The sequence below is a fragment of the Phalangium opilio genome, unplaced genomic scaffold (assembly GCF_054372755.1).
Source record: "Phalangium opilio isolate 3A_F unplaced genomic scaffold, DU_Popi_V2 ptg000046l_1, whole genome shotgun sequence".
Lineage (NCBI taxonomy): Eukaryota > Metazoa > Arthropoda > Arachnida > Opiliones > Phalangiidae > Phalangium > Phalangium opilio.
This window is the reverse complement of record NW_028324169.1, coordinates 1,192,558-1,206,054: the sequence shown is the minus strand read 5'-3', so window position 1 is coordinate 1,206,054 and position 13,497 is coordinate 1,192,558. Positions and strand designations below refer to the sequence as shown.

Sequence of the window (13,497 nt, the reverse complement as noted above, 5' to 3'; positions counted from 1 at the left end):
AAATATTTTAGCGTGCAAACTCTCTTCGAAAGTAAAACTTTTAACTATCTGGACTTTGAATCCCGTTATCCCATGGACTTTGTCACCTGGAAGAAACCAATGGAGACATCGACTAACATTGACATTAGTAGCATCGCCGTTCCGTTCTACGTGCTCTTTTTGTTGCTCTCAATATCTTTCGCCTCATCTTTCTTCGAGATATTTTTCCAAAATTTATTTTAATTTCAATCACTAGAACCTCATATGGAGACTGATTGATCCAATGATAGAGAATATTTCCTAATGATTATATCCCGTTCATATTCATTTATATTTAAATATAATCTTCTTGTTAGTTGTTCATGTTTGTTACAAAAAACTTTTTATAAAAGTTCACCGTAATGCTACTACCAGAGAATTTAATATTTATTAAACTAAATTATATCCTAATTTGATATGGGAATAAATTAATTTTCTGGATTTCGCACTGAAAGAAACACTACTCTTATTGTTAAGCATTGAGTTAAGAATCTCTACTATGAAATGTTTCAATATGCTTTTCCCAAAAAATATGTAACGCAAATTTTTATAATAAAACTGAAAAACTCTCGTGTGGTATTTCAAATGAGCAAAAGTTAAAATATTTTTCTGAATATTCGAATTTAAAAATTATACACATTAAATACGCCGAATGTTTTATTAACACGATATCTTCAGATATCATTTTTATATCTTCAATATTAATATTGATGTACAAATGAAACCTTTCTTGGCGTTGCACGCTTCTTGTAAATACAAATAAACGTTTTGAAAAATAATTACTATTTTTATTATCGAATTTTGCAACATTTTATGTATCACTGTAGATTCATCAGACTTTTTTGGCACATTATATATTTGTTTATCCGGTTAGTTTGGCTACGATAGCTCTGACAGGGCCTACAAGAAATTAAGTGTTGAAACTCGTCGATGATCAATATAGTTCATGTGGAATTAACCTGGAACCTGCTTTCGTTTTTAAAATGGAAAAAGTAAATATAATCAAATTCAGCAATATCGTAACTTTTAATTTGTTTTTAAAGCTTCAGACTTTTAACAGATAAGATATATTTAAAACTGAAACGAATTTTTTATTTAACTGAAATTTATATCTTAACAAAGACAATAACATGTAAATATATGCCAAGCCTCGCTCTTGAACTACTAAACATCCATATTATAAAATACTTCATGTTCAATTCAGAACGACTATTTATTGAAAAATTATTTTAACTTAGTTTTTTAACGGTTAAGCTGAAATAGATATTGACTTAAAACCAGTGTTGGGCACATTTATTTCGATATATCTTTTTACCTATCAAAATATTTTTGATTTCGCCCCTATCAATTTTTTACCTATCAAAATATTTTGGATTTCGCCCCTATCAATTTTTTACCTATCAAAGTATTTTGGATTTTGCACCTATCAATTTTTTACCTATCAAAATATTTTGGATTTCGCACCTATCAATTTTTTACCTATCAAAATATTTTGGATTTTGCACCTATCAATTTTTTACCTATCAAATGGCGAACTCTCACCGTCTTAATATCATCCTAAACACATTAAAAAATCAACATTTAAGCAAATAAAATGCTAAACACCTGAACAAAAACTTTTTATCCAATAATTTTGTACAAACGGATGCTTCACAAGCTTCATTACAAAACATAAAATAATAAGTACAACATTCAAGTCTAGTTTTCGAGTTTTGACTAGTTTTTATCAAATCATTTTCCAAATTTTATGTTTTTTTCCTTGGTTAGCTCTGTCAGTCGGTGCTCCCTATAAAACACAATTTGCGCAATTCTTTCGTTTGAAATATTAGCTCTTCTGGCCCTTTGTAGCCAATCAGCAAGACTGAAAAGCCGCTCAACACCACCTGAACTTGCCGGTATAGACAAGTAGATTTTTGCAAGCTGAGCTAGTCTATCGAGAAAAAGAACTAGGTTAAAACGTGGCAAATACTAAATTTGCAAAGTATTTAGCTAAATTGATAATTGACAATAAAGTGCAATTACATTTGATTTTTTTTTTATTCTTACAGTACGGTACCTGGGAAATTTGTAGTGGCTTTCTTTCCAATAGCTTAAGGGGTCATCAATTAAACTTTGTTCTTCGGCTAAATATTTGTCAACCTCATGAATTTTTTGAGTTACGCTGCTTTTAGGTGTCACATCATTTAGGTAACTAACAATTCCCGCTACGGGAACATTTGAGGTCGGATTTTCAGTTCTTGAATTTTCCCCTTCATCCTGGCCAGACTGTTCAGAATCAGATGCAGGAAACCAGGTTTCCAAGTCTGTCTTAAATAACTTAATTGCATCTTCCTTCGAAGCTAGTCCAAGATGTTTCGCAAAAGGAGCTGCAAATTAGCGTTTTATCCCAATATCAGTATTAGATTTAACTTAAAAAAAGATGGTAAACTCCAAGTCTCCAACTGCATACCTTCAAAAATTCCAGCTTTTTGCCGAGGATGAAGCATAGTTGCAATAAGATAGGAGTTGTGGCGTAATATGTCTTTGAATCTTATTTCAAAATGTTCAATGAGACGCTTTTGGAAATTTGTCAAATACACGAGATTTACTTTCCCCATTTTCTCAATCGTAGCTGTAATTAAGGGTATCACGTAGCATGATGTAACGCCACTGGACTGCAAAAAGTCGGTAGCCAACTGGGCAGGCTTTAGCAATGCTAACATTTCCCTCATCATCGTTCTATAAGAAAAATGCACTGATTTTTACTCTCTACGCCAAAAGCACAAATAAAACCACTACCGATTAATGTTTGTTAGCGGATTGATTTTAATTTTTTTTCCGCATAGGCAGCAACCATTATCCATTGAGCCGCTAAAAATACCTTCTCCTGCGTAAATAAAACCGTTAGTCTGTTAGATCAACATTTTCTAAAGATGAGTCAAGGAAATTATTTCTTGCAGTCTCTCAACAGACATAAGCACACTGTTCCATCTATTATTTACTGGCAATATTAAGTCCTTTTTGCATTGCTCTCGTAATTTAGCTAGAATGAAATTACTAATTCAGTGGACTGTGGATGGGACTCGACTCCCTCACTAGTGCCATTTTCATGACATTACATGGTATTGCACACTCACCGCCATAATGGTGACGTTGTCGGAAAAATACTATAATCTTGGTTACATATTTAAGCATATCGTTTGCTTAATCATCGTTTTTGATGGCAGAATTTACCGCTAATTGAAGAGTATGCGCTTCACAACGCATCCTTTCCCATATTAGTTTATTGAGATCTGGTTCATAATCTTGAAAAAGAATTGGGATTTAATCTTTTATAAAGCAAAAAAAAATATATACCACAATTTTCAGGTTCCAGCTCTTCATTATTAAGGTCATCGTTATCATCATCAGAGTTTCAGACATCATTTACGATAAAAGTAGTATTTTTCCACGATTCATACACCCGAGTTTCTTCTTCGTTTGGAATAACAAATGCCTTAGTTATGTTGCTTGCGTTGTCCGCCATTATCTTTCCAACCTATGATATAAATAAGTAGATTAACCTAATAATAAACTTGAGTGAAAATTTCTGAACGAAACATTAGGTTAATAAATCAGAATGCCCTGCCACTCTCGAGCCTGCACTACTTACTTTATACGGTGGAATCCCAACGTTTTTTAAGACGGCTTCTACTATTTCCTTGATATTCACTCCAGTGTCTTTCATTGAAAGTACAAAATCCAATTGTCCTTTCTTTAAGTTTGAACTGGTGGTCAGTCCAGTGGGCTTTAACACCAATTACACCGTCTCGCTTTCGTGAAGACCATAAGTCTAACGATAGATGAATTCTGCCATTTGCAATGTCCTTGAGATCATGTTTTAATTTTGGTAAAACCCGTTGTTCAAAGCTTTGCTTTAGCTTCCTTGTTGCAGTTCTCCTGCTAGTTTGATTAACACCAGGGGCTAGCTTATTAATCAGCAACTGAAACCCAAAATGATCAGGCTGGCTAAGTGGAGATCCATCAATACAAATCATATCCAATAGGCCCTGCTCGTAGGTCTTTCGAAGAATAGTGTTACTTCCAAGTTTTTCACTTTTGGAAGGTACGAGAAACTGATCAATTGAGCCTCTTTGTGACTCATCTGGAGCAGGTTTTCTCTTTCCAATGTCTCTCCATTTGGGCGCGGTAGGATGTTGACTCTATAAAATATAACTTTTAATGTTTACTTCTCATAGGAGATATTACGATGATGTATCATATATGCAGCTTATGACAACATACCTCTGTGTGTCGCTTGAAATTTGACATGGTGTCCCCGCAGCTTCCCCTAATAGGCTTCTCACCACAACAACAGAGCAAGACGGCAATGGTTGGTTTTTCAAGACGCTATCTATTATGTGACAATAATATGAATAGTGTGGCTGGACCTTTCTCCCAAGTAAAGTGGCTTGAAAGTTCTTGTAGTCTTCTAATTCGCGAGCCTGATCATTCTTCTTTACTTCACAATAGTTCTCAGTATCATCAGAATGTAACTCTTTGGAACAGGAAGCCAAGTTTGTGGCAACAGTGTCATATTTGTCCTTCTCCAAAGCTAAAGTCACTTTGTTTGGTTCACTGACGTTACTAAGAACATCCAGATCTTGTTGAAGAGAAACATTCTCATTCTCTTTGAAGTAGCTGTCTCGCTTGACGTTAAAAATCTGGTTCGCATCGGAACTAACAGATTTCTCTGACGTAGTCGCCATATTTTGAAGAGTTGTTGAAGGTCCAGGTGTTTGAGCCTTTGATGACTCTTGTGACGGTGTAGAAGGAACATCTTGAACATTAGAACGACATCTTTGTGAACCACTTTGGACGCTTGACAATGATGGTGGTGACGACGGCACGCTTTTGGTTTTAGTTTCGAACTTGTTGGGCGTCATCCAAGACTTCACTGTTTTCTTTAGGAACGGGTTTTTTTTTTGTGGCATTCCATGTTGAGAGTGCCTATACGATCAGCGATATTATAATAATTACCCGGCTATTTCAAATAGTATTCTCACCTCTTACATTTATAATTTCCTATTAGCAGAAGCCCTATACGCGCCGAGGATTGAGAGGTTAACTAGCACGCAGCGCCTCTAGCGGACTGAATGTAAAACTCTTGGCGGGAAGTACGCGAATGGTAGATTGGCCAATTTGTTCTTCTAAACTCCGCTAGGTGGCGAACGCGGCGCCTCGCTCGGCGCGGCGACACGCAACTTAAAAAAAGTGACGTGTTCAAGCCAAGCCGATGACTAAAAGGATAGGTTTTTACAAGTTCCCGTCGGCTAAAATTTACTCTCGCGTGGGTCCCGACGGCGCGAGTCGTTAGGCGTAGAAATTTGAAACTTGGTTTTTTCTCTCTCTAACGTCAGTGATGACGTACTTGCGCACCGCTGATGCGTAGTAGCTACTAGTCGGCCTCGGGTAGATCTCTCTCTCCAGACCTACCGCTGCTGTATACCGGGAAGAGGGAAGGAAGGAATTCACTAAACTTTTATTAAATATATTAGAAGTATCATTTTTGCTTTCAAATATTTTTAATAGGTAGCGATTCCTATCAAATTTAAATCAAATTAAATATTCTTAAAAACTAATAAATCAGGAAAAGTATCAAAAAAATTCCTTAGGAATCGGAACTTTCAAAACTCAATTTTTCATGCCTATCATTTAGGTTGATCTATCACTATCAAAATCGTTCAAATGATAGCTAGATTTTTCCAACTATCAAATAAAGTACCAGATTCAAAATAGAAATGATAGTGCCCATCACTGCTTAAAACTTGTAAGGGCTCTCTTCAGTGTACACTGAAAAAAGTTTAGAAAATAACCCTTTTTCGTTAATACGAAAATGCAAAATATTTTTTATTATGTTTAAAAATGCTCATGTTTAGGTGGGAATAGTGTTTGAGTTTTAAACACCGTATGTTAAGGTCATATCTAGTAGGGTTGTGCGAATACCACTTTTGGGTATCGAACCGGTTACGGAATACCAAAAGATTTTCGTTATCAAAATCCGAATCGAATAATTTATTCCAAATCGAATACCGAATAGTTAGGCCTTCGTAAATATTTTACTAACCGGTTAATCGCGAATAGCTAAGCCTGGTATTCGCCAATATTTAACCCTAATTAGATTAAAATTAATTAAATGGGTTAAGGGGATGAAACCCCAGATTGTGCTGGGGGTGAAATATTCTCATCTAAAAACCCAACTGGGTAAAATTATGGTTCCCCGTAAAACCCCGGCTCTACTGATTATTCTAGATCATTCTGTAATAATTAAAAACACCCCATAAAACACGGGTTAAAATCATGACGTTATTACCAATTATGTTCAGTCAAAGCTGGAATTCTAGAGTATTCGGGAAAAACTAAAATACCCTGTAAAACCCAGCCATATTCATACCATTTGAATATTATCAAGTAGTGCGCGTTTAAATTTAATGTTCTAATTTCCTTCCAGGGGTAATAAAAATTTCGCATCAAAATAAAAACAGAGGTGTTTTTATGGTGCGAGCCTCGTATGAACAAATTAGTTACATCCTTGTTATTAGATATTTCACAAAGCAAATCGTCAAGTATAACAAAATTCTTGATATTGGGGTCTAATATATTCACATTTAATATACCTTCGTGAAATTCTACGGAAGGCGTGTGATCTAATACTGAATTAAATAATTTCGGTTGATATTCGGTATAACACCATATTATCCTATCTGGAGGGGGTGATATAGATACAGGGTGTTTCGGAGAAGTCTGGCACAAATTAACAGGCGTGTTCTTCGGGTCAAAAGAAGTCAAAAATGTTCTATGAACTTTTGGTTGAAAGCCCCCCGTTTCAGAGTTATGTACTCTCCAAAGTTGGCCTTAAAACAATGGAATTTTGCCGATATGTGGAACTGGTATTATGCCTTTGGACAAATTGTTTTCTAATTTACCATAAGCTTATGTACGAAGAAATTAACAGCTAGTGAAGTGGTTTAAAGGGCCACTAACATTATTCGTTCTCGTATTAATAACGTTTTTACAAAAATATTAATCCCAAACAAATTTATTGCACCTTAAACGCCAGTTACTTGTTTAATTAGACTTTTTGTTTTATGTTCCTTCGGTTACAAAACATCAGCATTTACAAAAATTGTTCAAAATGACCTCCTTCAACGTTTAAGCAAACTTGCGCGCGTCTTTTAAACGACTCGCGAACACGTTCGAAGATTCCTGGCGTGTTGCGGATGTTATCACACCCATCAATTATTCTTTGTCTTAAGTCCTGGACATCTCGAACTTCACTACGGTACACCAAGTCTTTCAAATGGCCCCACAGGAAAAAATCACATGGGTTGAGATCCGGCGATCTTGCTGGCCAATCAATAGCTCCGCCTCGACCTATCCACCTCAAAGGGAATTCGACATCAAGATGCTGTCTTACTCGAAGGCTAAAGTGTGGCGGTGCCCCATCGTGCATGAACCACATTCTTTGTCGGAGGTCCAACGGTACGTCTTCGAGAAGGTCTGGTAAATTGTCCTGCAAAAATCTCAAGTATGCCTCCCCATTTAACCTTGGTTGCATAAAAAAGGGTCCAATTAACCAATCGCCTACAATTCCGCACCACACGTTCAAACTAAACTGCACCTGATGTGCCCTTACGCGTGTCGCGTGTGGGTTTCTTTGGCTCCACTCGTGCTGGTTGTGCAAATTAATTACACCGCCACGCGAAAAATTGGCTTCGTCAGAGACCAGCAAAATACGTGGAAAGTCCAAGTCTATTACTTGTGCCAAAAACCACTGGCAGAAAGCTACTCTTCTTGGACAGTCACCTTCGTTTAAAGCTTGTACTTTTTGTAAATGGTATGGGTGGAACTGGTGTCCACGAAGGATTTTCCAAACGAGTACATGATTTACACCTAATTGGCGGCCAATGATCCTGGTGCTGGTTGTAGGATCTTCCTCAAAAATAGTTAGTACATTGTCTTCAATGTCCTCGGGTACAATCTGCGGGCGAACTTCAGGGCCTGACGGTTGTAGCTTACCGGTTTCTCTCAAACGTCTGTCAACAGCACTAAACGTTTGCCGATTCGGAACTTGTCGTTCAGGAAAGTGCTCCTGGTACAAGCGCCGAGCTTCAACCCCATTGCCTTGAGCCAATCCGTACATCAGATGCATATCTGAATACTCTGCATTCGTGAAGTAGACCATTATTTGTTTTAGAGAAGCTACCAAATTCGCATTTAAAAAGTAAAGCACATTAAATTCGATTGACCTTTACTCAAGCTTAAGTAGTGAAATTAAAAAACAAATTACACTGCGTTGGATAAAACAATCGGAATGTTTTTTTAAGAATCACAACTACTTAAGCTTGAGTAAAGGAAAATCGAATTTAATGTGCTTTACTTTTTAAATGCGAATTTGGTAGCTTCTCTAAAACAAATAATGGTCTACTTCACGAATGCAGAGTATTCAGATATGCATCTGATGTACGGATTGGCTCAAGGCAATGGGGTTGAAGCTCGGCGCTTGTACCAGGAGCACTTTCCTGAACGACAAGTTCCGAATCGGCAAACGTTTAGTGCTGTTGACAGACGTTTGAGAGAAACCGGTAAGCTACAACCGTCAGGCCCTGAAGTTCGCCCGCAGATTGTACCCGAGGACATTGAAGACAATGTACTAACTATTTTTGAGGAAGACGCTACAACCAGCACCAGGATCATTGGCCGCCAATTAGGTGTAAATCATGTACTCGTTTGGAAAATCCTTCGTGGACACCAGTTCCACCCATACCATTTACAAAAAGTACAAGCTTTAAACGAAGGTGACTGTCCAAGAAGAGTAGCTTTCTGCCAGTGGTTTTTGGCACAAGTAATAGACTTGGACTTTCCACGTATTTTGCTGGTCTCTGACGAAGCCAATTTTTCGCGTGGCGGTGTAATTAATTTGCACAACCAGCACGAGTGGAGCCAAAGAAACCCACACGCGACACGCGTAAGGGCACATCAGGTGCAGTTTAGTTTGAACGTGTGGTGCGGAATTGTAGGCGATTGGTTAATTGGACCCTTTTTTATGCAACCAAGGTTAAATGGGGAGGCATACTTGAGATTTTTGCAGGACAATTTACCAGACCTTCTCGAAGACGTACCGTTGGACCTCCGACAAAGAATGTGGTTCATGCACGATGGGGCACCGCCACACTTTAGCCTTCGAGTAAGACAGCATCTTGATGTCGAATTCCCTTTGAGGTGGATAGGTCGAGGCGGAGCTATTGATTGGCCAGCAAGATCGCCGGATCTCAACCCATGTGATTTTTTCCTGTGGGGCCATTTGAAAGACTTGGTGTACCGTAGTGAAGTTCGAGATGTCCAGGACTTAAGACAAAGAATAATTGATGGGTGTGATAACATCCGCAACACGCCAGGAATCTTCGAACGTGTTCGCGAGTCGTTTAAAAGACGCGCGCAAGTTTGCTTAAACGTTGAAGGAGGTCATTTTGAACAATTTTTGTAAATGCTGATGTTTTGTAACCGAAGGAACATAAAACAAAAAGTCTAATTAAACAAGTAACTGGCGTTTAAGGTGCAATAAATTTGTTTGGGATTAATATTTTTGTAAAAACGTTATTAATACGAGAACGAATAATGTTAGCGGCCCTTTAAACCACTTCACTAGCTGTTAATTTCTTCGTACATAAGCTTATGGTAAATTAGAAAACAATTTGTCCAAAGGCATAATACCAGTTCCACATATCGGCAAAATTCCATTGTTTTAAGGCCAACTTTGGAGAGTACATAACTCTGAAACGGGGGGCTTTCACCCAAAAGTTCATAGAACATTTTTGACTTCTTTTGACCCGAAGAACACGCCTGTTAATTTGTGCCAGACTTCTCCGAAACACCCTGTATATCTTTATACTTTATAAGGTTAGCTACAAAGTATGATTTTCCTGATTGTGTCGCCCCGGCTATGAGACCATTAAATGGGTGTTGTAAGCTGAAGTCCATTTTAAGGAATGAATCACTTTTTAAGAATCAAGTTGTTTTTTATTCACAAATATTCTTTGGCATTACATACGATTTGACCAATCATACTTTTACAAAATTCGTCACTTAAAAAGTGCTCAATGTAAATATCTTATATATTTCGACATAATCAAGATTACTTATCGCGGTGTCAAAGTTCATTGAAACGCGCATTTCCATCCATTTAAACAATCGTGTTGGGTTTGGGAGGGGTGGCCAATACTACATCCCTAACAGCATTTACGGATACCTGTTTTCAATTGTTCTACGAAACATTTTCTTAATAATGTGCGCACCCGATTCGCCTCGTTAAGAAATGTGACTACGTCTTTATACGTATCCATTAACGTCTTGGTAAGGTAGTGTCCAACAGCGAATCTCTTCTTTGTTGGGAAGAACTTGCCGTACATAGCACCTGTTCCAGGGTATAGTTCCCTGATGTCTATAATCTTACGGTCTCGATATGGTCGCAACTCCACACGCTTCGATTCAGAACCGGAAAAGAACCATGATGTCTCCGGGGCGTCGTCGGTTTCGAAGAACTTGAATATGGAATTCAGACTCTTGTAAAATTAGTCATGTTGAACTTTCTTTGAACCCCAGTCGCAAGTCTAACTTCGGGGTAACCTCAATTACTTTCTCCTCTGATAGGGGTAATAGCACTACGGCAGACATTCTGTCAAATAGAAAAAAAAATTAAGGTTTACTTTCAAACTTTAACTTTAAAAAACACCAAGTCCACAAAAACTATACTTACATTGTACTTGGTGGCTGTTCCTTCCTTCCTCGTCGAGCTTGAGTGAGATTGTGATGGTGGTTTAACTCAGGGTCCTGGCTATTTATACTATTTAATAAGATCATCATCATAGCTTTGACTGTACATTAATGGTGTTTACGCCGTGGGTTTTTTCGGGAAGATTATTCTCGAACAATCTACAACTTTGACTGTACATTTTACGGCATGACCTTAAACAACGCTAACCTGGGTTTTACGGGGCGAATTTTAATTTTTCTGGATGGATCTAGAATAATCGCTAGAGCTGGGTTTTTACGGGGATTCTTTATTTTCCCCCAACGTCATCTGGAGTTTCATACACCCCTTAACCATTTGATTAATACGGGAGAAATAAATGGTTCAAATTTTAATCTAATTAACATATTAAAATACTGTTTATTCCTTAATTCATAATTCACCCTATCTTCATACTCCAATGTATGCACTTCTACATCCGAGAATCGAACACGCTGCATTGACCCTGTCAATCAAAAACACCCCTTGCAGGTGCGGGGGATGAGAGGGGTGAGTCAATCAAAAACGCCCTCTTGCAGGTCTCAGAGAGGGGTGCGTCAATCAAAAGGCTTACGTTTTCTCACCCGCCATCTTGCCATCCTCCCATCCTCCAATCCTCCCATCCTCCATCCTCCCCTGCCTTCCACTGTACCTGCACTGGGAACGGAATATTCCCCCTACTGTCGCGCTCAAGAATGGTCTAAGAAGCGTTCAAAAATCTATGCAACTTTGGTTTTATTCTATCAGAGGTGGTCCCGAATCGGACACACTCTCTACTATTTCAGTTTTCAATGTACATTGAACTTTTGCAAAATATTTAAATGTTATATAAAATTAAGAGGGTATACAGCTACAGATACATATATTGCACGTCGCACATAAGAATGATCTAAGAAGCCTTCGAAAATCTATGCAGCTTTGGTTTTGCTCTATCAGAGGTGGTCCCGACTCAGACACATTCTAAACTATTTCAGTTTTCAATGAACATTGAACTTTTGGAAAATATTTGAATGTTAAATAAAATTAAGAGGGTATGCAATATTGCACGTCGCGCTCAAGAATGGTCCAAGAAGCCTTCTAAAATCTCTGCAACTTTGGTTTTATTCTATCAGAGGTGATCCCGAATCAGACACACTCTCTACTATTTCAGTTTTCAATGTACATTGAACTTTTGCGCAATATTTGAATGTTATATAAAATTAAGAGGGTATACAATATTGCACGTCGGGCTCAAGAATGGTCCAAGAAGCCTACGAAAATCTATGCAACTTTAGTTTTGTTCTATCAGAGGTGGTCCCGACTCGGACACATTCTAAACTATGCACACAATGAGGTAAAACTACAAACGATTAATTTTGTAAAATTACTGAAATATTCAGCCTTCATATACCTTCCAAGCCAGGGCTCCGTGGCTTAGTGGTTAAAGCGCCTGTGTAGTAAACAGGAGATCATGAGTTCGATTCTCGTTGGAGCCTCGTTGTTATGATACTTGAACTAGTTTTCGTGAATGTTAAATTATGAAGAACTAAAAATAAAAGTTGCTTGAGATATGCATATATGCAAACAATAGGGTAAAAGTGCGAATGAGTTAATTTAGTTAAATTACTGAAATATTCAGCATTAATCTCGCTATGGAACAAGGGCTCCGTGGCTTAGTGGTTAAAGCGCTTGTCTAGTAAACAGGGGATCATGAGTTCGATTCTCGTCGGAGCCTCGTTGTTATGATACTTGAACTAGTTTTCGTTGCTATCAAACTTTGAAGAACTAAAAATAATAGTTGCTTGAGATATGCATATATGCAAACAATAGGGTAAAAGTGCAAATGAGTTAATGTAGTTAAATTACTGAAATATTCAGCATTAATCTCACTTTGGAACATGGGCTCCGTAGCTTTGTGGTTAAAGCGCCTGTCTTGTGAACAGGAGATCATGAGTTCGATTCTCGTCAAAGCCTCGTTGTTATGATACTTGAAATAGTTTTCGTTGCTATTAAATTTTGAAGAACTAAAATTAATAGTTGCTTGAGATATGCATATTTACAAACAATAGGGTAAAAGTGCAAATGAGTTAATGTAGTTAAATTACGGAAATATTCAGCATTAATCTCACTATGGAACATGCGTACCATAGCTAAAGATCTATTGACGTCTACGCCTAAAAAACAGTTTAATATATACTTTGCCTAAATTAAACGGGATATTTTCCCCGTAATCGGATATTAGTTCAATTTCAATTTCTTGTATATTGTTAATTGAAACTGGATAAAAGTCGATATTATTAAAAATTTCTTGGTTCTCCTCGTCTAGCAGCGAGAAAGCCGGCATTTTTATGAAGCATAAAAGAGGGGCTTGTAGACCACCCACTACTTGTTGGCGAATAATATTGGTATAGACAAACATGGCATCGACGCCTCTCATGATATCGGCAGGGTAATTCGAAGTCTCGTTATTGATATACCGATCCAATTGATTACTACTAAAACCTAAGTCTCCCGTGTCCTCGACCAGGTGTTGTTTTGGGAAGCAAAATAGAAACCATATCGTTAAGTTTGGTAATTGTAACGGTTCCGTCTACATTTTGCGTAAATTTAAGACTTTTTCTATGCGTAGGCGACATGGCTTCGCTCATGGCGCTTAAAACATCACTAATATGATAATATACCCCGGGAGGAAT

The 13,497-nt window shown here is 37.6% G+C and overlaps 2 protein-coding genes and 1 non-coding gene across 3 annotated transcripts; 1 reads left to right on the top strand and 2 right to left on the bottom strand.

Annotated features, from left to right (window-relative positions):
- Nucleotides 1-3,006: 3,006 nt before the first annotated feature.
- LOC149674295 (uncharacterized) lies at nucleotides 3,007-4,373 on the bottom strand. The gene is made up of 4 exons (XM_089838765.1): nucleotides 4,282-4,373; nucleotides 3,650-4,199; nucleotides 3,355-3,535; nucleotides 3,007-3,302 (listed from the first exon to the last, which is right to left on the bottom strand). The coding sequence occupies exons 1-2, from the start codon at nucleotides 4,306-4,308 to the stop codon at nucleotides 3,651-3,653; spliced, it is 576 nt and encodes a 191-aa protein (XP_089694891.1). The 5' UTR covers nucleotides 4,309-4,373; the 3' UTR covers nucleotides 3,007-3,302; nucleotides 3,355-3,535; nucleotide 3,650.
- LOC149674294 (uncharacterized) lies at nucleotides 4,328-5,162 on the bottom strand. Its single transcript, XM_089838650.1, has 3 exons — nucleotides 5,050-5,162; nucleotides 4,388-4,986; nucleotides 4,328-4,335 (listed from the first exon to the last, which is right to left on the bottom strand). Coding segments are annotated over exons 1-3 (609 nt in total). The 5' UTR covers nucleotides 5,052-5,162.
- A 7,304-nt stretch (nucleotides 5,163-12,466) lies between these two features.
- TRNAT-AGU (transfer RNA threonine (anticodon AGU)) lies at nucleotides 12,467-12,539 on the top strand. The gene has a single exon. It is a non-coding gene; the product is annotated as a tRNA-Thr (tRNA).
- Nucleotides 12,540-13,497: the final 958 nt, after the last annotated feature.